The sequence below is a fragment of the Chionomys nivalis genome, chromosome 22 (genome assembly GCF_950005125.1).
Source record: "Chionomys nivalis chromosome 22, mChiNiv1.1, whole genome shotgun sequence".
NCBI lineage: Eukaryota > Metazoa > Chordata > Mammalia > Rodentia > Cricetidae > Chionomys > Chionomys nivalis.
Window position 1 is genome coordinate 12,493,112 of NC_080107.1, and position 24,932 is coordinate 12,518,043.

The window sequence follows — 24,932 nt, forward strand, 5'->3', positions numbered from 1 at the left end:
TGGCTGTATCTTTTAAGGAAGTAAGCTGGAGCCACTGCACAAGCAGAGATCGCAAGCAGCTGTGATTCTGTGACTGACAGGCAAAGATGCCGGATGATCTAAGGTCCAGACTAGAAGGGGTATTTTCCGCCACACTCACGGCCGTGACCTTGGGGCCCGTAACCCTCCCTGAGGTAGAGGATGGAAATATTCGTTTACTGATGAAGCATGCAACTCCAAGACACAGACAGCAGGGTGAGAGACAGGGCTTGCTTTTCCTTCTCCGGGCACCAGGAGCAAAAAAAATTTATCGACAGACTCAGTGACTTTCTTGATGAAGGGCACAGGAACCTGCAACAGTTGGTTAAGGCTCAGCTTAACCAGGAGCATCTCCCAAAGCCAGCTAATGGGAAATGAACAGGCCGTGGATGATCCCAAGTAAAGGTTCCTGGGCCCTTCTTATATATGAAACACAAATGGGAAGAAAAAGAAATGGTTCAAGTTCTTTTATTCATGGAGAATATTTATTTCTTTATTATTTATTTCTTTATTTATTTCTTGCATACTCTAAAACGCACAGTGTGGGTTTCATTTTTTTAAAAACACTTGTGGGACTGGTCAGTGTATCAGAGATCTTCAGAAACATTGCCTTAGGTTTCAGCTAAGCGAGTCACAGAGATTGGTCATGTACACTACAAAATTACAGCAGATCTAGTTATTATTATTCAACAGTGACTAGAAAAGCTCTGAGAATACCTGACATACAGCCAGATGGGGAAAGAGAAAAGCAGAGGCTACTGAAGCAGGATTTCCATACATATGACTCTATGTACAGTATCAGAATTCTTTTCCAGACAGTACACATATGCTGAAATCATTATAAGGGCACTCTAATATAAATGCAAGTCTCACTAATTTTCATTTTTTTTCTCTTTGGCTCACAAATGCACGAAAATACCATAAACAGTATTCAGAACTTACTTCATTAATATATAAATAAAATACATTACAAATGGGAAGAAAATACAAGATGCCTCTTTAACATGGTATATATCTGAATATAAATAATATTTCGCTGACATACAATTAAATCATATGTGCTCCCCCCCCGCCCATAGACAGACAACGGTAATATACACAGTCTACACAAACTAACCTCTAAGAACACAGCAACAGCATGACTGTGACAGACTCTGCTACTATTTCCCCTAGCTGGGTACGAACAGGGAGGGTGTGACGCTTGTCATCTCCTGGTGCTGTCTGTCATCCATCACCCCTTCAGGTGGGAACAGCTCTGACAGGGAGGCAGGCTCTCACCAGCAGCATTTCCCCCGGGTCCCTAGGACACAGCAGTGGGGGCGCCATCTGCCCTGCACTTAGACTCTTAACAACTTGGGGAGGTGAGGCTAGTTCTCTGGGGGACGGGAGACATGCTTGGTCTAGGACTAAGCCACACTCACTATTCACACATGTACATAGAGAGAGGTATATATAACTGTACATATATACTGTGTTCCTATTGTGCAGTTAATTTTTTTATAAGAACATTATTTCCCACTAACGCTAACAAACAAGCTTACATGAGGTTGTGACAGATATTTTCCGAGAGATTATAATTCCCTTCAGTGAATGGCCCAGGGTGAGTTAGCTACTGAAGGGTGCCAGAGGGAAAAAGCGTGGCCGGGGACTCTGGCTCAGCAGAGGGGACTTACAGGTCCTGGCCCAGCCTTTCTATTTCCTCAATGAGGAAGTCGATGTCAGACTGAGTGGCTGCTGGGTTGGAGATGACCATCCGGAAGAAGTTGGCTTTGTCCCCCTGCGGCTGGTAGCCGACCATGGTTGTCCCTGACTCCATCATCAGGGCTTTGATCTTGGGAGCCACCTTGTGATGGAGAACAGAAAGTCAAACTCAGCACCGATGAGGGTGACGACCCTCTTTTATTATTATTATTTTAACAGATCAACTTGGTTGACTTTGTGGTATTTGTCTAAAACAACAGAAGCACTTTTAGAACTACATATTTTTCACGGCCAATATCTAAACCCACCCAACTATGAGTTCACTTAGAAAGCACTGGGCAGTTGAATCTGGAATGTCAATCTTGGAACAAAGATAACAGAATGTATAAAGAAATAAAGGCAGACAACACTACAAGTTATGTTGTGTATGGCCTAGAGTCGAGGACACTGCCTGGCACGCAGACTGAGCTTCAGTGGTTGCATGCCTAACGTGTTATACATATATTCCAACAGTTCTGAATGGATAAAATTTGACGTATGACTCAACAGAGAAGATGAGCCAGCACTCAAGTAGGCTTGGACTTAGTCAAACAGCAGACACAGCAGAATGTGGAATGTCCCAAATAAGATGTTTATCGTTCACCTGCTGTGCACAGAGCCTCTGTAATGAAGCACCCTTCCAAGGTGGACCTCCATCTTTCAGAGGCTCCAACCTTATCTGAACTGTGGCAAGGGGGCAATGCAGACCCCAGAAGTACAAATCAAATGTACCACCCCACTACCCAGAAGGCCACCATGAGGCTTTGTTTGTTTACCCCTCCCCTTTGAGAACAGCACAGAGGCAGGAGGATGGCCTGACCATTGAGACAAAGAGCAGGGGGCGGGGCAGTTGCCTGTCCTTACCCTGTGCAGCTTTTCTCGTCGTTCAGGGCTATCTGGAACCCCTCGGAGACTTTGTGGAATGTACCAGAAGCAGACATTTGTGTGCTCGGGCTGCGGAAATTTCAAGAGACAATCAAGCAAACAAAATAAGATGATTAGAACTTGACCAAAAGCCAGAAGCAGTTCTGGAGAAAGGTGTTTTTTTTTTTTTTTTTTTTTCCTTTCCCCATGGTCCAAAAGAAAGTGGTCTGAATGGGAGCATAAATACACCAGGCAGGAAGCAGAGCTTATCCGGTCTCGCCTGTCAAGAGTGCTGGCTCCCCAACCCCCCGCCCCCCCACTTTCTAGATCCCCAACCTACTGCCGTTGTACCTTAAAATGACAAAAGCAATGGCATTTGAGCGATTCAGAAAAGGGTGTTCCTTTGATGTTGGTGCAGAGGGAAGCCGCTCAGCCTACTTTATGGATGCGGTGCTGGCGAGAGGCTTGCAGTTTTCTCCTTCAGTATCTCCAGGACTGTGCCTGCTTCTAGGTGGCTGGAGGCTGGAGACGCCACAGTTCTCATTTCAATCTTTTTTTTGTTTTGTTTTGTTTTTGTTTTTCAAGACTGGGTTTCTCTGTAGCTTTGGAGCCTGTCCTGGAACTAGCTCTTGTAGACCAGGCTGGCCTCGAACTCACCAAGATCCGCCCGACTCTGCCTCCCGAGTGCAATGTTTTTTTTTAATAGACTTATTTATCTATTATACATACAGTGTTTATACATAGTGTTCTGTATGCATGTTACCCTGCAGGCCAGAAGAGGGCACCAGATCTCGCCAGATGACTGTGCGCCTCCATGTGGTCGCTGGAAATCAAACTTCCGGACTCAATTCCATCCTCTACTAGAAAGAGTAAACTCGTGCCTGGCGGATCAGCAGGAGCATGCTGACTGTGTGTGCTTGGGACTCTGGCAGACTTTGGTGAGTCTCGGATGATGTCTTGAGAAGGGTAAATAGACACCTGCTCACTGTGGTGGTGCTCGGTTACAGCCAGTTATGAACGGGTTTTCTTTTACCGGGACTGGCAGTGATCCCATACCTCTTTATTCAACTGTGAACTTGACCAAGGCAGACACAGTATTTATTCTGGCTAATATATAACCCTGTGTCCGGTGCACAGCTGGCATTCAGGAAACATTGGGCTAATAGGTACTTTACTGTGTATAACCAGGGGAGTGTGTGAACCTGGGCAGAGGCAGCTTAGCTGGCTCTCTTCACAGTGAATCCAGGGACAGCAAACCCTCATTTAGAGCCAATCTTGGACGATGAAGATATGCCTGACCTCCAAGCTCCTTAGGCCCGGGAGATACTTATGGATAGAGTTCAACTCAAGACAAACCTGAGAACAAGGAAGGGTTAGGACCACAGGAAGCACTCTAGGCGTGCAGGGCTGGCTGACAGCTATGTGCATCAGGACTCAGCAACTTTAACTGTGCACTGTCGCTTCAAATGGGGCTGAATGACTGGGTGTGGGGGAATAGAAAAAGACTTCTGACTATAGAATGACCAAAACTTACCTCTAAATTAAAAATGTAACAAATATGGGGCTTGCTGGCAGCGCTTGCCTGTGCTGCACCGTGTCACCTCGCTACAGACTTGTTTTTTTTTTTTTAAATATTTATTTATTTATTATGTATACAATATTCTGTCTGTGTGTATGTCTGCAGGCCAGAAGAGGGCACCAGACCTCATTAAAGATGGTTGTGAGCCACCATGTGGTTGCTGGGAATTGAACTCAGGACCTTAGAAAGAGCAGGCAATGCTCTTAACCACTGAGCCATCTCTGCAGCCCCAGACTTGGTTTTGAGTACATAATAGTCACACCTGTACTGCACATGCCGTACAGTGCCCCACAATGTCAAGGAGGGGCTGCCTGGAACAGCTCCCTTCAGAATCCACACTGCTTCAAGCTATGAACAGCAGAGTTTTCACCGTATATAAAAAAGTGTTCTGTGCCCATAGAAAATGGCCCAATTGCAGAAAGCAAAGACTTTTAATATTTTCCTATTGACACATTCTGGTATTTTGTTCTATACGTGCTATATATGAATGCAAAGCAGAATTCTCTGCATTGAAGATTATAAAATCGAAATCTCATTCAACTCTAAAAAATGTTAAGGATCCTCTACATCTTGCAATATCATATATTCAACCAAAATTTAATTCTTTGTGTCAAAATAAGTAAGTGCACCCATCTCATTAGTATGAAAATTTACTTTAGTCTTTAATAAATAGCAAGATAGTCTACCAGAGAATTGCTTTCAAATAATTACCTTTACTATTCATCCTCGCTTTGTCTGTTTTTTAGTATCCATACACCTGGATTGAGTAAAGACATCTTGGGTAAAAGGGGCCACGCATGGGAGAAGTTTAAGTTGTGTTTTGGGTGAGATAACAGACGTCTATCATCTGAGCTTCTGGACCCCCCCCCCCCCCGGGTTGTCTGGGAGCACATGTGTGGTCCATGATGACAACCTACCTCACCATCAAAAACCATCTCAAATTCTTCTCTGTTTTTAATCTTGGCATAGAGATATTCAGCCAACTCCAGGCATTTGTTGATCTGATTTTCAAATCCCACAGTACCCTGTTTCAAAGAAGAAAACTGTGTTGATATCAAGTTGCATTTCCCTATGAGGGTCATTTGGGAAGGCTATGCTGTCCTTGGCTATGGGCCATATAAAGAAGTGTAGTCTCGACGATGGATAGGCAGGACCATCTAATCAAAGGTGCTGATTAAGAAGGACCATCTAGCTAATCAAATGCGCACAGCTTCTTCAAAGCCCTGCATGCAAGAAAATGCTTTCTTTTTTTCTCGAAGACTTTTGTTTGGTCCTCTTGGAAGTTGTTCTCAGTGGGGTTTTAGCTCCCTCTAAGTTAGTCACAAGCCAGCTGCTTTCGGGTAGTGCTGCCTGAGTGTCACATCTGGACTGAGGCCAGAACACAAACTGCAGCATGTCTGGGACGGAATGAGTAGAGAAGCTGAAATTAAGAACTTTTTAAAAAAACATTTATTTATTCTGTCTGTCTGTCTGTCTGCTCCACTCTCCCCATGTGTGTGCGCGCACATGTGTGCGCACCCGCACACAGAAATGTCTTGGTGTGTGCCTGTGTGTGAAGGTTAGAGGACAGTTTTCTTTTTGCATGTAACTCCTGGGGTTCAAGCACATGGTGGCAAACACCTCTACCTGCTGAGTCACCCCCTGGTTCCATTAAGAAACTTTAAAAACAAAAACAATTATATAGCAGTCACAAGCAATGACTTTGGGTTTGTGTTTTACTTTTAATCTTTCTAACAGTTTCCTATAGGTCCGTGTTAGGTCAAAGGAACCACCAACTGGTTCTTCATCACAGACATTTTGAAAGACACTCTCATAGAAGGCATCTTCCCCAGCCCCATATTCTGGCCAAACCAGTCCCCAGTCCTTAGAGGCAATCCACCTTTCCTAGAACAGTGACTGTTCCCTTCCAGCAACAGGCCAGCAGACAGGTTTGGAAGCCATGGCTCTCAGCACCCGCCTCAAGACTGCAATAGCTCCAACTATTGATAAGCTGGCTGAGCTTGAGTTTCAAAAGCCAGCATGGCTGATTGGCAGAGCAGCACGCAGGCTGCTGAGTGGGCTGGTGCTGATGAGACCAGATGCATGAGGCTGGCCTGGAGATGCTGGTGAGCCTGGGCAGAATTTAGAGCTGGCAAGGCAGGAAGCTCTCTAAGGGAGGGCTCTTCCTCGCAAAGGAATTCCACCCCGGGATCTTCCCTCCGCAACCCAGGGGCTGAACCTCCTAGTGATAGTTCAAGTGGTCACTGTTAGCCAAAATGAAGCTGCAATTATGGAGAGAGACCATGTGGTCATTATAGCAGTGCAAAATGATAGGGCTCCTTCTCTTATGGCGGTGAAGGCAGTTACATGCTCAAAATGCCTACAATTACTTTGTAGGAGAAATCAAATCCAGACTCGACATTAAGGCAAGATGGCTGAACAAGGAAGAACACTAATCACCCGCCAGTTTTTCCTATAGAAGAGATAAATATCTGACTAGATATTGCTGGAAAGCCTTATTGTTTGGAGGGAAAGGTAGCCCAAATCTGTACTATGGAAATTATTAAAGCCAACAAATAGAAACAACAGATGTGGAGCAAGGTTGTGAAATCCAAACTGACCTTAAGCTGGCTGCATAGCAATACTTTAGAAACAGTCGTGTGGTGATCTCTCTCCCTTCTTGTAGCTTTATCGCAGATACAGAAATGCAAGTCAAGAGGGTGATGGCTGCACACGCAGTGTACTTCAGTGCAGCGGCACGAGTCCCCAGAATCAAGTCTCAAGTTCTAATCCCAGCAGCCCTGCACTCACAGAGTTCCACAAATACAATACCACGTACACACAGCATCATCCACACGTACCCGTCTATAACACCACGCACACAAAGCACCAGACACACCCACACAGGCACCACACCCAATGCACACACCACGCAGAGTAGAGTATAAAGTGTAAGCAATGTGATAGTCATTTTTTAAGTAGAAACTTAAACTTCAATATCTGTATATATATGCACACATATATTCGAAATATATATATATATATATATTTCTTGATGAGGTCCTTCATAAAGGAATTCTGAATTATTTTCAGACCAACATGGTAGTTTTATATCTTTTCCTACATCCACACTGAATAATTTTAGAATTCTCAAGAATTATTGTGGAGGACAAGCAAGATGGCTCTGGGAAATGGCGCTTGCTGCCAGGCCTTGCTGTCGGAGTCTGGTCTGGGAATCCATGAGAGAGGGAGCCAGCTTCTGCAAGTTTCCCTCTAACCCCCACCTGCACACCACGGCACATGCACACTTACACTCATAAACACACATACCCAAAATAGAAAACAAAATATTTTTTTTTAATTTAAAGAGAATTATTGTGGAAGTCATTATCTTGGCAAACTTTTTAGTAAGAAGAGGATTGTAAGAATAAGAAACTCCCATATGGATTCAAGGGAGAATGACCTGAAGGAGAGAGGGCTGATATAGTCGCTGTTGCCATGGTTACTCCACTCACAAAGAAAACATAGTTAACTCGGTTATCTAGATACAGTCACATGTGCAGTAGATTAGCTGAGATAACACTGCTGCCCCCTCACCCAGTCTGTGCTAGCCACAGCTCTCTGCTTCCCGCATTTCCCCGCTCATACCTTGGCTTTCCACATCAGCCAGAACTTGAAGATGTCCACATGGCGGCCGCACTGAATCGCCTTGTCTCCAGTATCATAGGAGACATCATACTGCTTGTCTGGCTGGAAGAGGTAGCCTGCACACATCTGGTTGCATCCTTGGAGTATACCCTGTCATGGAAATCAAGACACGAGCAACTGCATTCACCGGCCAGAGATTCGGCTGCAAGGACGGATTTGGGGACCACACCTCCTTTCTTCTGAGGTCTTTCATAGATTCCTTTAAAGTCACTCCTGGAGAATCCCCTTGCCTATCTGTCGCTCCAGTTAGAAAATGTTCTCTTGTGTTGGATGCCTACAAGGGCCCCACTGTTCCTCTAAGGGACATCTGGAAATGTGAGTAGATGCTCTGAGGTTTGTCATTTTCAAGGAGGAATTGCTTTGTTCTTCTTTGGGCCGGGCTTGGAGTATAAGGAACTTCCATCCCCCCAAATGCTACCCCTCCCAACTCTTCCAATTTATTGAAGATCTCTTAGGAAGTTAAGGTAAGCAGAAGAGGGAGCCTGTGTGGGTTCTGAGGCCGGCTGGAGTGGGCACCTCTCCTGCAGCAGGGCTTATGAAGCATCAGTATGCTGGGTGTGGGGGAGGAGGGAAATCTGTCTCCAACTCATTTACAGAAGCTTTCTTTAAAAATTACATTTATTTATTTTGCGTGTGCACACACACACGTGTATGAGTGTTTGTGCACACACGTGTGCACCATGGCATATATGTGGAGATCAGAAGACACTTGAGGGAGTTGGTTCTCTCCTTCTACCATGTAGATCTCAGGGATAGAACTCAGAGCCTCGTGCTTGTCAGCAAGTACCTTTACTGACTGAGGCATCTGGTTGACCTTCCAGAAGTGTTCTGGCTAACAGTCCCTGCTGCCCTAAGTCAGTATTTGTGTTTACTTTTTAAGCTAATGAGACTACAAAAATTCACTAAGAGATCAAAGTATGTTTCAGTAGCACAGTTTGTTCTCATTGATTGGGTGACTCAGCAATCACTCTCAGGTCTGTGCAGACATGAAGAAATACTCAAAAGAATTTCACTGAAGGGTCTGTCACCAACAGGGTCCCAAGCACTGAACAAAGACAAAGGTCAGCCAACAGCAATAATAGAAAGGAGAATATAGATTGCTGGGAGGGCGGGCAAGGAGAGTCTGCAGCCTCACAATGGGACTACCAACCATTTCTCTCTCAAGCACTGGGATGTGCTTGCTACCTGACGCATCTCTGCAGGGACTACAAACCTTTTCCTTGACCAAAATGGCGGAGCACTGTAGCAACACACCCATCATCTTGTGAGGGTTCCAGGTGACTGAATTGGCCCTGGAAGACACATAGGAACCTCTGAGAAGATTACAGCAAGGGAGAGAAGAGCTTGTTGTCTTGAGAAAAACCCCACCCAGCCCCACTGAGGTCACAGGTGCTTTCCTTGCCCTAAATTGACCCTCAAGGAGAAATGCAAGCTGCAAGCAGTCTCTCAAGGTATTGCACCGCTAAATCCCATAGACCTGTGACCGACAACAGCTGCTGCCGCTTACTTATGTGTCCGACTGTCCTCAGAACTCGAGGCGTATCGACTGGAAAGTGGCTAAGGACTCAGGCTTTGCAGGTGTACTGTGCAAATCGGGATCTAGTCCCGACACGTCCTAGCTTGTGTGACACAACTCATCTGTGCTTCAAGAGTTCATACCTATCTCATCAGAGTGGAATAAAAGATAAAACACATTCATAAAATATGCAATGCTTATCACAGGGCCAGGCATATGTAACTCTCATGGCAATACTATGATGTAGACATTCCTATTCTAGTTTAGGTGGAGAAGCTGATGCACAGATGGGTTAACCATATTACCAAAAGTCACACCGCTGGGAGGTGTTGATCTAAGTCAAGCCCAGGATTCTTTTTACAGAATCAGCACTCACAACCCATACACTAGTCGGCCTCCTTGTTGCCAACAGCCGTGGACATCTATCTTGCCTTTACTGTTTTTGTTTAAAGAAAGGCTGGTGACGAGGCGCTACCTGCTGATGGAAGGCACACCTAAGTGCAATGATCAGCCGCACTGCCAGACACTCTGGCTAGCTAGCAGCCGTGGTTAAGTGAGAAATGAGCTTTTTTTCTTTTTTTTTTTGTCAGTCTGGGCTGCAATGCTCACTTAACAAGCATGGTCTCCTAGCAACTGCATCACTCTGTCAGATGCAATTAGATGACTAAGGAGCACACTCGCTAGGACATTATAGAAACAAGTGGAGTGTAATGTAGAATGATTCAAACTTGAGAAATTTGCTTCAGTAGGCTACAGAACCATTTCTGATGGCCTGGGCCGCAGTTGGACTCTGCCTTTTAATGCCCGAGAAGGGTGTTTCCTTTGATATATCAATTGCCTTGGAATTAAACCATTGATGCTCTCACAATACTAAGCTGTTGCTGTGGGTTTCTAGCCTCTTCCTTGGGTCCTTCGTGGTGTGTGTGTGTCTGTGTGTGCCTGTGTCTGTGTGTCAGTGTATATGTGTACTGAGTTTCAAGAAGGGGCAGAGGTTGAAGAACTTTTCCCTTCAACCTCATGAAAGAGACCCGGAAGGAATCCCGAGGAAGGTTAACCAAGCGCTGATATCATGGAGAAGAATCCCTGTCAAGCCACATTAAACAATTTCATCATCGCTGACACATATCAAGTCATTAAACAGTATACTTAGATCTCATAAAATGTCTTTAAAAATAAAGGTTCCAAAGGTGGGAAGTAAATGATTCCCTGCTGCTCCAAGTGGAAGGAAACAGGACATAATGGGGTTTGGCTCCCTTCAGAAGACATGCGTGCTTCAGTGTAAACAAAGAACAAGTCTAGCGTCAATCCTTTCACCTGTTCCCGAATCTAAGGACGGACGATGAGAACCCTCTGAGAAGTCTAAAGCGCAGCTGGGCCGGCTCATCTACACTTAGTGTATTCTCCTCCAAATTATAGGGTCCTATATTTCATCTTTCTCAAGGCAGTCTGGTGTTGACAATGGCGGTGCAACAGAGACAGAAGGGAGCAGGTACAGTAGCGGCTATGAAGCCGGAGCTGTTGCTAGGAGAGTGCTCTGATGAGCTTGCCTGGCCCAGCTTTCCTACTGGCCTGTTCTTCCACTCTCCCAGTTTGCTCCATGCCCACCATCCTCAAGATTGTCAAGATCATGTCTCAGGACCCTGGGATTGACCGTGCCCACTGCCTGGGATAGTCTTTTCTACACCTTTGCTTCCCATATCGCTTTTGCCACAGCTACTGTGGTAAGTCGGGAAGCTAGGTGTATCAGTCATCAGCTACCTGACTGAGGAAGAAGATCTGAAGGGGTTAGAGACCTGCCTATCTCTCCACCGTTACTTTTCTCTCCTTAGGCACCTGCCATTGGTGAACTGAAAACTAATTTGACTAGGAAATAAACCATGCAACACACACTCAAAAACCACCAGGCAAGCTAAAGTTTGCCCCATCAGATTGAGTTTCACCGCTGAAAAACATCAAGGCTTGGGGAATTAAGGTTGACGTCAAGGTTGGAGGAGGACGGGCTGGACCGAGGTGTCTAATGTATCGAACGCAGGAGATGAGGAAAAGCTACCAAGCTCCACTGTACCTTTCTATGCCGCTGAGTTTGTGGCGGTGCTTCCGGGACATGAGCAGACCACCACCCCAGGCAGCCTGCATGGACAGAAAAGAGACAAGAGGAAGCCGTGATGCTGAAGAATCGAAAACCAAGCTGGGCATGGCTCTAAGGAAGCGGAAACAGGCAGATCTCTGAGTTTGAGGTCATCCTTGTCTATACAGCAAGTTCCAGGCCAGGCAAATTACACAAAGGATAACCTATGGAGTAAGTCCACACTGAGTTCAAGCTGCACAGACACCAGGCTCTTCATCACTTCCCATTTCTTTTTTTTTTCTTTTTTTTTTTTTTTTTTGGTTTTTCAAGACAGGGTTTCTCTGTAGCTTTGGAGCCTGTCCCCGAACTAGCTCTTGTAGACCAGGCTGGCCTCGAACTCCCAGAGATCCAACTGCCTCTGCCTCCGAGTGCTGGGATTAAAGGCATGTGCCACCACCGCCCGGCCTTCCCATTTCTTTATATAAACTTCCTCCAGAGAATGTCTTAGCGAGCTAGGAAAAGTGGGTGGAGCTTGTGGTGGCTGTGGACCAAGGCCAAGGGCTCAAAGAGCTGTGGGCAGCCAGGGATTCTCTTAGCCCAGTACTGCCATGCGGGCATTGCAGACTATTTAAAAGGCAGGCACAGCTACCTGCTTCTTCTAAACTAATCCTGAGAAACTCAGAAAGCACCAATGTCTGCTGGGTTTGGAGAACCCCCCCCCCAAGAGCTCCAGTCATAGCAAGACACTTTTGTGGGTACCATGGTGTCTGGATAGCCTAGCATAGCATGGGACGCAGCCCATGCCTTTGGTAGTCATTAATTCTCAACAATGGGACAGATTGTCCTATTGTGTATTTCCAAGAAATTACATCCAGTAAGAGAATGGACAGGGAGAAAGAAGAAAGAAAGAAAGAAAGAAAGAAAGAAAGAAAGAAAGAAAGAAAGAAAGAAAGAAAACCAAAGGCTCTGATCACATATGTAGGAGTGCATATTTGCTATTGCTGGAAAATTCTGGGACTAACTCTCTGAGCTGCTCATGTCTTCTGCGTGCTTCTTGATTTTCCTGCATGCAGCAGATAGGCACTCTTAGAAGTGTTACAGAGCGGGGCTGTAGGCAGGCAACGGAGTGTTCACACTCATGGCCGTTTCCTGTATGTTATGTCTTCTTATTTTTCTCTCTCTGAAATCAGCTATATTTTACTGTGCACCCATTCACCCAAATAAAGCAACCAGGGAAGGCACTGTTCATTACAGTAGACTCGAGAAGGAGCCACACCAGACAACTACTGGCAGTCAGGACAGGGAATGAATCCCAGAGGGTGGCCAGGGTCTGTGGCACGGACTGGTCGTGAATGGCGGGCTGAGGAGTGGGGAAGAGTGGGAGCTGAAGTGTGTAGAGAGAGGCGGGAAGGGTGTTTGGGGAAGCTGGAGGCAAAGCAGAAAGCAATGTTATTTCTGCCCCTTGCCAGGACCGGGCTGTGTGAACAAGGGCACTTACGTCGACATGGAGCCACAGGTTGTATTTCTCACATATATCCGCGATCTCCTGTATTGGGTCGAAAGCTCCATAAACAGTTGTGCCCGCAGTTGCGTTGACATAGAGGGGAACGTATCCCTGTGAGGCGAAAGAGATAGCCAATGAGTGGTTTTCTTCAGAAATGTTTTTATTTGTGTGTGTGTGTGTGCACACATGTGTATGTGTGCGTGCGAGTGTGCGCGCACACGCCACTGCCCTGAGCATGGAAAAGGATTTCAGAGATTCTTAGAGCTGGAGTTACAGGTGGCTGTAACCCTAGTGTGGATGCTGGGAAGGAAACTCTGATTCAGAGGAGGAATGGTATGGTATGGTGTGGTGTGGTGTGGTGTGGTGGGGTGGGGTGGGGTGGGGTGTGGTGTGGTATGGTATGGTATGGTACGGTACGGTACGGTACGGTACGGTACGGTGCGGTGGGGTGGGGTGTGGTGTGGTGTGGTGGGGTGGGGTGGGGTGGGGTGTGGTATGGTATGGTATGGTATGGTACGGTACGGTACGGTACGGTGTGGTGGGGTGGGGTGTGGTGTGGTGTGGTGGGGTGGGGTGGGGTGTGGTGTGGTGTGGTATGGTATGGTATGGTATGTCTTTCTAACTGTGGAGCCATCTTCCTAGTCCTCTTATATGGGCTTTTTTTTTTAACCTCCCTTGTCTGCTCCTTTCTAAGAAAAGTGGAAGGCAACAATATTCATTTCGAACTGTGAGCCAAACTGGTTTGGATCAGAGACCACAGCTAGAAGTGTTCTTGTTTATCTGTTCATTCAACGGGGTGATTTTGTTTTGCTTCTTTTGTGTGACTTTTATGTGCCAGGCCTTTTGATGCTGGGAACAAAACAGAGAGCAAGTAGATAAAGAATTCTAACAAGATGGACTTGAATTAAACAAGCAAAATATAGAAAATATATCACAGTAAAAAATTATATGACAAAAAAAAACAAAAGGAAAAGTTAGTATTTGGAGTGATGGGCAGGCTTTTATCTAAGAATTTCACTTCTGAACATTCTCTGGATACTGTTCTCTGTGGGAGCCTCTCTGTTCTAAGTGGTTTGACAACACAATTAAACTCAAACATTGGTGCTTTTAAAAAGAGGTGGATGCAAGGACTGGAGAATTAGCTCAGCTGGTAAAGAGCCTGCCTCCAGAGCATGAGGACATGAGTTCAAGCCTCAGAATCCCCACTGAAAAAGTCAGCGTGTTGGTGCATGCCGTATTGGTGCATGCTTGCAATGGGAGAATTGGTTAAGTGGAGGCAGGTGGCTCCTGAGGCTCGCTGCTCCGCCCACCTAGCCTACCTTGTGAGTTTCGGGCTGGGGAGAGACCTTGTCTCTGATAGATGTGTGCCTAAGAAAGACACCTGAAGATGTATGTCCTCCGCCTTCCACACACATGTGCACAGAACTGCTGACACATGATCATGCACATGCTCCCACATAGTAACAGTAGCAGGTCTGCCGCTGTGAAAGCTGACACTCTGGTTCATGGTAAGATGCCAACAGGGAAAAGAGGAAAGCAAAAAACGAATGAAAAGAGCTAGGACAGGTGGAGGAGACGGACAGGAGCTCAGCTCTTGATCAGTAGACTCCATCCATATCCTTGTTGAGACCCCAGCAAATGGCTACAACCAAGAAAGAAGGCACAAGAAGGTAACTGGACAACAGAGTGGGGGTGAACGGCCTGGGAGCTTCATGGCAGGGCCCTGGGGCTCATCTGTTCTAGGAAACTGTTTTTGTTTAGTAGAGTTTTTTGAGCTGGACTTGCCAAGTGCCGTGAGCCATCTGCTGGGGTATGGACACACTTTGTTAAACAGGGTCCCAAGATGAAATTGTACTTATTGAAATGAAATTATAACTGACAAGAAATAGGCAAAACTTTCAACTGGCTTGAATTTTCCTGAATCCCAGATAGTTGATTTATTAAAGAATATCAAGCTAATTACTTGACATGCGGTGATTTAATGACTGAATTCTTCCTTCCTTCTCTCTCTCTCTCTCTTACACACTCTATCTATCTATCTATCTATCTATCTATCTATCTATCTATCTATCTATCTATGTCTTGTAGACTCAGCTTTGAGGCTAAAAGCTGGAAATAAGTTGGAAATCAGTGAATATCTAGACAGGAACCTTAGAAATGGAATTATCCTATTATCAAAAATTTTGACTGTGTAGGTCAGAGATCAGTCATTTTAAAAGAACGTACTCAGTGAAGTTTCAGATGAGCCAAATCACACATACCTTCTGCTTGGCTTCAAGAATTTTTGCCTCTAAATCAGCTGGGATTATCTTCCCTCTGTAATTGTTATAAAAAGAAAGAAATTAAAATAAAGAACCAACAAGATTATACAAGAAAAAAAAAACCCTTTATCACCAGCAGGAAAAAGTAATTTAATTGGATATTTTCAACAGACCATTAGCAGCTTGGCACACTGTACCGCGTCAGTCCTTAAGCACAATAAAACAAATTTAACAGATGAACACATTTAATACATCAGGGACTAATGCTCGCTTCCCCCGCCTACCTTTCATTGCACTTTATCAAAGTCACATTGTCGGTTCCAAAGCCAAGCGCAGCCCCGGCTTTCTTTATGGAATAGTGACTCTGCAACAGACGGAGGCTTGAGGTTAAAAGTTAGACAGTCCCTTAACACACACCGCAGTCCAACAAGGCAGAGTCTCCAACTCACGTGCTCTGAGGTGAAGAGGACAAGCTTGGGCACAGCCGCCATGCCCTTTGTCTTGACTTCCGGGAAGTACTTGTAGCGAGCAGCCATGATGCTGTACATGTTGGATATGGCTCCCCCTATCAACAAGCAGACATAGCAGGAGGTTGCAGGGCTCTGTTGCGTTTTTAACGTGAAAAAAGATTGAGCTGGTGCTTCAAGACATGAAGAAAGGGAAGGACAGTATCCAGAAAGTCTTACTGGCTTCCTTACTCTTAAGGACTTCCCTCTGGACCCTTTGCTCTGAACTTGAAGGGGCTACACTCATCTCCAAAGCTATATAGGCAGTTTTGCTGGAGATGATTCATGTATTTCAGTGCTTATTCAAAGCCTATATTGAATATAAGAGACAGCAGTGGCAGCAGCAAAGACACAGTAAGTTACAGCCTCCCAGCTTCCATCTTCTGTGTAAGCTGTTTACTGAACAAAGCTGGATCTGCTCCCTGACCTCAGAAGACAGAGAAAGAGAGGAATGGCGCTTGCAGACAGAAATAGAGCATCTCTTGGTTACCAGCTGAGTTAGTGAATCCAGGAGAATTCTAAGCCTACTTACACAGACAAAACTTCACTCATGTCCCTCCAAATAAAGATCTAAGCAGAAAGGAGGTAACTGCCCAAGTCTAACCAACACAAACTATTAACTAATTATAACTAACTAATACACAATTGTATTCTTATTTTCTCCCCTGTATGCAGTTACATTGCCTCTACCACCAACTGTACCTGTTTCTTACCACCAAGAACAGCTGTCTTTAAAGGTTTTTTTTTTTTTTTAAATTGTATCTATATTGAGTTGGAGACTACAGTAGATCCACTATTTGGGCTGAAGTCAGTTAACTGATCATCTGATTCACTGATCCCTAAATTTGCTATTGTCAACGGGCACCATTTAGCATGCCCCAGACACAGCCTTGGTCAGCTGGTTCACAGGGGTGAGAGCATGCTTGCTAGCCTTCATTCTGACAAAGACAAGAAGGCAGAGAGTTATGATCATCGACTGTAATACATGCATATGTGCAAACATTACAACAAAACCCATAGTGTCTATGTTAGCAATTTTAATAAATAAAAAAGAATGAAAGGATCCATATTGGCAGGGCAATCAGTTACAGAGAAGAAACCTACCGGGAGAAAATATCCCATCACCGTCTTTACTTGACCAGCCGATGATCTCTCTCATCTTCTTAAGTGTTATCTGTTCCATGAGAACGAACACAGGTGCAATCTCATATGTAAACCTGGAGTGGCGATGAAAGGAAGGAGAAAGGGGACATAAACCTACTGATTTGATGAACACAGACCGTTGCTACAGCAGTTGTAGTGGGCACTGAAAATGGATGCTCAAAACTGCTAAAATGATGTTTCCTGAAATCACATGTTGCTAGTCCAGAAGGGTCAAAACCCAGCCTGGCTTACCAAGAGAGGTGGTGGGCAGTCTGCTGTGAGATATTTCACCAGCCAAAGAAGAGTCTCACCTGTCTCAGGTGTGGTTCACCCAGAGGAGAGGACTTGTCGTTACTGTTTGTAGGGCAAACATTAATTTGAGAAAATGCATTTTAACGTCTACTTACAATTGGTAGAGCATTTTATTTCTATTAAAGGACCTGCCCGTTTCACGCTCATAGGCAGGGCTAACGTCTATGTTTCAGAAACAATGTAAACCTCTGAAAGCTGACTGTGAAGATAATTGGGAATATTGACCCGTGTTTTAAAGATCTCAATGTAATTATCTACATGTTCTTTCTTCTAATAATCCCTAAGGACAACTATGTATCTATAACTCCCTGGAGTCAATATCTGTCAAAAATAATTAGAAGTGATGATTTTCTAATTACAAATAACAAATAACAAGAAGACGGTCAACTTGCATACGTATCTGACTGTGAGCGTCAGGTCGCCTGACAGGTTGCATTTGTCTCCCAACAGACAAATGTAAATGAAGCAAGTCATGTTCTTTTTAAAAGAAGTTTAAAGCAGTGGCTCTGTCTGGTAGGACAGTCATCGCAGCAAGATCAAGATACTAAACAGGGTCCAAGAGACATCAAGGAAGACCATCCACAGAAAATTGAGCCCGAAGACAGAATATAGTTACTAGACTCTGAGGCTCCTTTTCTTGTTTTAGCTAGAACTTCTTAAGCTCTGGTGTCTGATGGCTGAGCCAAGACTGTCCTAGCTGAAAAGAGATGCCTGGACCAACACAGCCAAGTGATACAGGAGGCACTGTCATCACTTAGAGGCTTGCGGCTGAATGCCAATGCCGAAGACTAATGGGAATCTTGCTTAATGATTTAGAAAAGCTAATTTGCAAGAATGAGATAACTATTGCTCTACGTAAAACACAGGTGAAGCCACTAAGCTTTAATGAGGAGCGAGAAAAGCAGTCACATTAATCATGTGGCAATACAAGGGGACACAAAAGATCCAAGAGGATCCCCAGGGGACATGGCTGGTGGGAGGACCAGAGGGACTTTGTTTTAAAAGGAGTATGTCCATTTTCCTTGAGGGGGGGTCCCCTAAAAATCTGGGAGGAAGACTCTTGGAAAACATGTGTTCAGTTACCATCACCTCTGGAGGTCACACTCATGCTTTGGTTCTGCTCTGAGCCCCATCACCGTAGCAACCAACACTCCCTCATGTCTGATGGCCTGATGAAGGAAGAAGAAGAGAAGGGTTCCTGGTTTAGCCTGGAATGCCAAGGGTAGCAAGAGGCAAACTCACGGGTTGTATCTCCCTCCACATTGTTGAACAAATGTATTATCTGAGGTTCCAGTGACTTTTGGAAAGGTTGGAATGGCCAAAATGTTTGCATGGTGAAGAGGTACTGGTGGTAGTTTGAGTGCTCGGATCTCATAATATTGCATACCAACAAGAAATCTCCCAAGGTCATGGAAAGGAATGGTGGAGTCACACACTACAGTATCAAAAACCATCTCAAGGACTGGATGAGAGTTGAGGTAGAGGCGAATCAGTATTAGATGGTCAGGCAGGGACCATGTTGGGGAGAGAGAATGTGTGGGACTGAAAACCGAGGAGTTTGATTTGATGTGTGTTTCAGGATAGAAGCAACTTAGCCCTCCCATTCATAGAAATCCGCCTTCCTAAGGAAGCCGACCATGGCCATTCCTTTCAGGACAGGCAAGAAGAGTCTAGAGCTCCACCGGGAGGCCATCTGGTCTCATGGATTTCAGAGTCCTTATCTATGTTGGGTACGTGGTTCCTAAGCCTTCATTCAGTTCTCTTGACCAGATACAGAGTGGCTGTTCTGTGCGTCACAGTCCCTATGTTTGGAGGAGACAAAGATGTTACGAGAAACCGTTTCCAAGTCCGAGATGGACACTTACTATGGTGAATCAAGCATTTGGTTCTTGTCCTGAGCTGCATCTTGTTTGAGGGTCTCTATCTTGGCCTGGCGGATCAGTTATCTACAACTATTACTATACTGACTCTGGAACTTAGTGCTTATGTCTTTCCTTTCCTGGAAACTGGGTGGGGCGGACCTTTTGAAGGACAAGAGTTTTGTGTGCCTAAGATGACTATACATTTGCAAAGTTTTCTCTGGATCCTTATTGGTCATGGATGTTGATTTGAGAAATGGACCAATGAAATGTCTTGTTCCAGACACCTCTGACCCTGCCTGCTATTGTGGGTCATATTTTTTTTTTTTAAGATTTATTTATTTATTATGTATACAACATTCTGCCTCCATATATGTCCGCATGCCAGAGGAGGGCGCCAGATCTCATTATAGATGGTTGTGAGCCACCATGTGGTTGCTGGGAATTGAACTCAGGACCTCTGGAAGAACAGCCAGTGCTCTTAACCTCTGAGCCATCTCTCCAGCCCTGTGGGTCATATTTGTAGTTATACTGAGAGGGGTCTTCCTGCATCTGTATCTTATGAAAGGCTTTGAAGTTTACCCTAGATCAGTAGATCTTGCTCATTGTAATTGGATTAGCGACACCTTTAGGAATTGTAGGAAAACGATAGCGCTATCTCCAGGTAAAAGATGTGAATATGCCATTATTTTATGCACAATTGTAAGAAATTCTTCCCCTGACAACTTGGACCCCAGCTTAAAAAGCCCTTCCCTAAGTAACAGGAGAAAGATGATGTCAAGAGATCAAAGGTCAGTGCAGATCCAGAAGAAGCTGGTGGGATGCTGAAGTCACAGGACATGGTTACATTTCAGGATCCAAGATCAGTTCGGTAGCTCCGCAAAGGGCTCGAGCTACAGCCTAAGAGTGCGTGGATTGGAAGCAAGGATTTAAAACAGCAAGATGATTCTGAGTAAGGAGGTGGGTCGGCCCCTGGACCACCCACCTCACTTTGCCGGTGAGATGCACTCAGAATTAAATTAAAGTAACTTAAAGTAAACTGATGGTCAAGATGCTGCAGTTGGCCAGTCACTGGCCACACCAACTGCCCTTCCTCTGCTACAGTCTGTTAAGAGCTGTGCTGTCTTTACTAGCTTCCTCGTGCAGTATCAGCATGGCCGGACAATGGCTATGTGGAGTGTTTTGTGTGACTTCTGAGATTTTTTTTTGCATCCTGCTTTGCCTGCCTCTGCTATGCCTCCTAGCCCTGCTTCCTTCCCTTCCTTTCTTTCTCAGTCCCGCAGGCCATCAACACCCTCCTGCTTCCCTGAGTTCCGAAACAGACAGTAAGAGCTGGAACTCAGGTAATCAGCATGCAGCACCAAGTAACTTTGTAATTGAGAGCTTTCCGGTATACTACGACCCAGAAAGGTAAAAAGGACCCTGGACTTTTGGTGACTTCCAGGCTGAGGACTTTCCTGGAAGACCCTTCCATAGTGGCTGTTGTTGCAATCCTCTTAGCCCTCCTATCTCTATAGAAGTGACAGGTGCCATAAGTAAGCTACGTAAGGGGATCTTAGGGAGAGTCTTCTTCGTTCAGAGATGGCAAGAGTTAGGAACAAGAGACAGGAGGCTGTGCGTGTATCGTGGGGGGTATGGATGTCTTATATACCGTAGGCACTTAGGGTGGAGCCAGTGTTAAGTCTTCAGAACCACTATGTAGGGAAGACATCATTGCCCTGCTTTCCGTGATGAAAAGCCAGAAACTCAGAGGAACACTTGGATTTGTGTGAGATCTCAGCTATCTGCTTCAGGGTCTGAAATCCCAGTCCTTTAGGCTGTAGCGGTTTCTTTATGACAAATGAGACCTGCTTGTTGCAGGCTCTGCTCTGACAGCTCGCCCCTCAGAGTATGATAACTGAAAACTCCCCGAGATGTTTCTCCAGTGTCAACTCCCATGAGAATAAAGCAACAGATGAGCGAGACCCTCAAGCTCACGGCAAATGTCGCACTTACATCATCACACCGGATGCTGTGGCGTGTGCAACTTGCCCAGCTGTTCTCGGTGGACTTGCTTTGGCAGAGAAGAGTAGTGCATGCCAAGAACAGCTACACACCTGCAGAGTGTTTATGCTCATCGATCTTTGCCTGGGGGAGCAGGTCCCAGGGCTGCGCATACGAGCTGATAGAACAGCATGGACACACGCGTTCTTTCTTTGCTAACCAGTCAGATGCCCTACGCTTCATTCTCAATGAGGGTATTGGAGCATTCTTTGAAAGGACTTTCCAGAAGATAGCAATTATACTCTTTCACCAGGGCTATGCACACTCAACGGATGTGGGGTGGGAGGGGAGGTGTGAGCATAGCAGTAATCAAATCACAATTGGCCAGAATAAAGCTCTCCTGCCCGTCTCTCCCAGGCTTATTTGGAACAGCATTCCTAGCTGTGGAAGGAATTGTCACAAGGGAGCAAATGTCCCCGCGCATGTCCCTGTGATGCTGCCACATGTCATGATCTTCCAGGACACCCGGCTGAGGAGACTGTCTAGAGAACAGTTATCACTTCCTCACACAATGCCTGTCCCTGGAGCTGACAGGAACCCTGTCACTATTTTAAATAAGCTTCTCTATCGATCGGTTGGATTCGAATCATATTTTACAAATACCTCCTGTTCAGAGGAGAAGCAATTACTATGTGTCATTTAGCTGGCTTGGCCTTGACCTCAGATGGCTGAGATGTATTTTTAGTGTTTCATGGCTGAGCTGTGCTAAGGAAGGAGTCAAGGGTTTTGATTTTATGAACATAGACCAAAAGGGGGGAAAGAAAGAATCCATGAGAGTTTTCTGGTTCAAGAAAAGCTTTTAAGAGAAGGTTTAATTATAAATGGCTCGAAGGGGTGAGCTCTTTTTATTTACCTTGATATCGGCTTTACGTATTAGAAGCTGCAGCCAGAGGCCTACAGAACACATATGTAAGCCTGAGCAATGCACTGTCTATCACTGTGGATATTTGGGTCTTGCTGAACACATACTTTTTGAGGGTGGGGGTCAGGGAGATCAAATCTATGACCTTGAAGATGCTTAGGAAGTGATCTCCCACTGAGCCACACCCCCGCCCAGACGCACACCTGCCCTTTCCTCTGTGTTTCTCACTTGTTTCCTAAATTGCTGGGTTCAAACAAACAGACTGCATTCTCCAATCTAAGTTGTTCCCTCCCGTTAGATGCTACAATTAAGCATTAGTGTATTTGCTTCAAGTTGTAATTAGTATGTTATGATGTTTGTGCTTGATGATAAATATTTTATTCTACAAACCATAGCAGAGCAAAGATGGCGAAGGGAGGCTTTTTTTCTGTCTGGGGAGGACAGGGAGGCAATTGCATCTCTGACCCGAGTTCACACCGTGAAGATGTCCTGACTCGTGGGCAGGAAGTGTGAAGCTGTTTTCATTTGTCTAATCAGCTGAATTTTTATGCCTTTTAGCATCAATGACTCCATTTGCCTTATTTACTTTTAAAATTTTGTCTGAATTTCCGAATGCCCTTTTAGTATTTTGAGTCACAGCACTAGGTAGCCCTGGGATGCGCATGCGCAATTGTTAGTTTAAAGAAGCCCAGCTGGCTCTGGGGCCCGGCCATGGCTTAAGGAAAACAGATTACTTCTGCCCGCTGTCCAGAGGCACTGCTGGCGACCCCACTCATTCACCTAACTTCACATTTTTTAGAATCTACTTTGCAACCAACTTAAGATGTGAGTTGGGGGCTGCAGTGGAGCAGGACGGCAGAACGCAGGCTTAGCGTGCCACGGGCGGGGGTCTGAGTCCCAGTGGCATAGAATAACTAACAAATAACAAACAAACAGCCTCTCTATCCTGAGTGACAGACACCCCTGAGGTTCTTATGCGGTTATCATTAAGTTATTGCAATAAACTTGCTTCATTAATTCCCTTTGTATACTTCAATTGAATCTATGCCGCCGCCTGGATGCATTGAGAGTGGGTAAACACTCAACACTCGTGTTGAGGGCAAAGGTAGTCACCCTTAAGCTGCGGTAACCCCCATATCTTGTACTGAATTCCGAACCCCAAAGAGGACACATGTATACAGGAAATTTTGGGGTGATTGCCGAGGCTATCCAGGTTGTACTTGCACCTTTAAAATCTTGAAAGCAGTTTCATATACATTTATTTATTATTTCATATGCCTTTAAAAGATTGCAGAACTAAATGATAATGCCGTCTGCACGAGCAAGTTGAGGTTTCCAAAGCGTTACCCGCAGCAAAACCTACCAGTTATTTTGAAATGAATACATGCTATATCTGCAGTAGATGAATGCTGCTGTAGAATGTTTAGTTAATAGGTTGATCAAACTGATTTGTGGGGATAAAAGCTTAATTATGGAGAAAATACCGCCTAAGTGGTAAACACCAATGTGCTTCGGTGGGAAAGGAAACCAAAAATCATAGCCTGAAGCATGACCTTTGAAGAAGTGCATACAGAGAAACAGCCTGTTATGCAAGTTCACGTAGAAATTTCAACGCTAGCTATCATTTTCCACAAGCACACTCTTATTACATTATTCAATAATAGCTTTTCACTTTGTGAAAATCTAAAAGTTTTTATGAGAAAAAAAAAGAACTCTAAGAGAACAGAACCATCAGAGTTGGACGTCTTAACAACAAGCCATATGCATCATGTATACTTATAGGAAAAGAATACACGAGACTTACATATTGGTATTGGCGGTTGATGTCAGCCATTCGCCAGCTAAGCCAATGATATCCAAACCCGTAGAGAGCTGGTTGAAAAATCGAGGATGACCTAGAATGGCAACAGGCAAGTATTAAGGCAAAGCCAGGTTTCTCAGTCTATCTTCAGAGCAAAAGGGCTGGACCATACAGTTGTATCTCCAACCTGTGGTCTGAAAGAGTTCCCCAAGGGTACGGGAGAAGGAGGAATTGGCACCAATGATACCCTCAGATGTCTGTTTCTAAGGCAGCATACTTTTAACTCAAAAAAATGAAAATTGGGTTTGGGATGATGCCTCAGTGGTTAAGAACATTGGCTGCTCTTCCACAGGACCCAGGTTCAATCCCTTGCACCCACATGGTGGTTTATAGCCATCTGTAACTCCAATCCCAGGTGATCTGATGCCCTCTTCTGGCCTCTGTGACCACTGCATGCACTTGGTACACAGGTATCCACACAGTGTACCATATGGAGCAGAATACACACACACACAAATTAGTAAGAGAAGAAGCATATACCCCAAAACTGAGACTCATGAAATGAACTATATCCTCCATTATCTTATTTGTTGACTTTCAGCTGAGCCCTTTTGTAGCACTTATTTCTTCAAATACGAGAAAGGAAGTGATAATGTCCTGAGTGGTGGTGCACACCTGTGATCTTTAGGGGCCAGGGGCACGAGGATAGTGAGTTCAAGGCCAGCTTGGATTGCAAACTAAGATCCTTTCTTAACTACTTACTAAAGCAGGCAGTAGTCCTTATTCTCTTCATATCGATTGCAACCTTTGCTTCACTATCCCAAGGATTTGAAGTGCCAGGTTGAGATTGGCTAATGGAGAGGAGGCTGTAGGCTTCAGAGTGCTGTAGATCAAACCAAGCCTGGGCAGTTTCAAGGCAGACCTGATGCAGAGACCACCCACCACTCTCTGGGTCTCTGGGATAAATGTGATGTCAAGCAACAGTGTTTTTTGTCCATCGAGAGTTAGGTGCCCATAAAGTAATGGAGCTAACCAGATTAAGAGCCGAGCTGATTCAGCATCTCCTCTACAAGTAGGCAGATCAGTCCTCGCTCAGTTGCTGAACACAGAAACACTTAGGTTCTGCGGCTCAAAAGTCCCATGCAGCCCACAGTGTGCCTCAACTGGCT

At 45.1% G+C, this 24,932-nt stretch overlaps 1 protein-coding gene across 2 annotated transcripts in view; it reads right to left on the minus strand.

Annotated features, from left to right (window-relative positions):
* Positions 1 to 480: 480 nt before the first annotated feature.
* Positions 481 to 24,932, minus strand: part of Gad1 (glutamate decarboxylase 1) — a 40,292-nt gene continuing 15,840 nt past the window's right edge. For both annotated transcript variants that reach the window (XM_057755299.1, XM_057755300.1), the window contains exons 6-17: positions 23,767 to 23,857; positions 16,848 to 16,960; positions 15,687 to 15,802; positions 15,522 to 15,601; positions 15,238 to 15,292; positions 12,971 to 13,087; positions 11,470 to 11,534; positions 9,102 to 9,180; positions 7,829 to 7,978; positions 5,119 to 5,226; positions 2,623 to 2,712; positions 481 to 1,861 (exon numbers count right to left, since the gene is read on the minus strand). In XM_057755299.1, the coding sequence (XP_057611282.1) occupies positions 1,688 to 1,861; positions 2,623 to 2,712; positions 5,119 to 5,226; positions 7,829 to 7,978; positions 9,102 to 9,180; positions 11,470 to 11,534; positions 12,971 to 13,087; positions 15,238 to 15,292; positions 15,522 to 15,601; positions 15,687 to 15,802; positions 16,848 to 16,960; positions 23,767 to 23,857 (1,238 nt within the window). In that variant the 3' untranslated portion in view covers positions 481 to 1,687. The remainder of the gene's footprint in view (positions 1,862 to 2,622; positions 2,713 to 5,118; positions 5,227 to 7,828; positions 7,979 to 9,101; positions 9,181 to 11,469; positions 11,535 to 12,970; positions 13,088 to 15,237; positions 15,293 to 15,521; positions 15,602 to 15,686; positions 15,803 to 16,847; positions 16,961 to 23,766; positions 23,858 to 24,932) is intronic.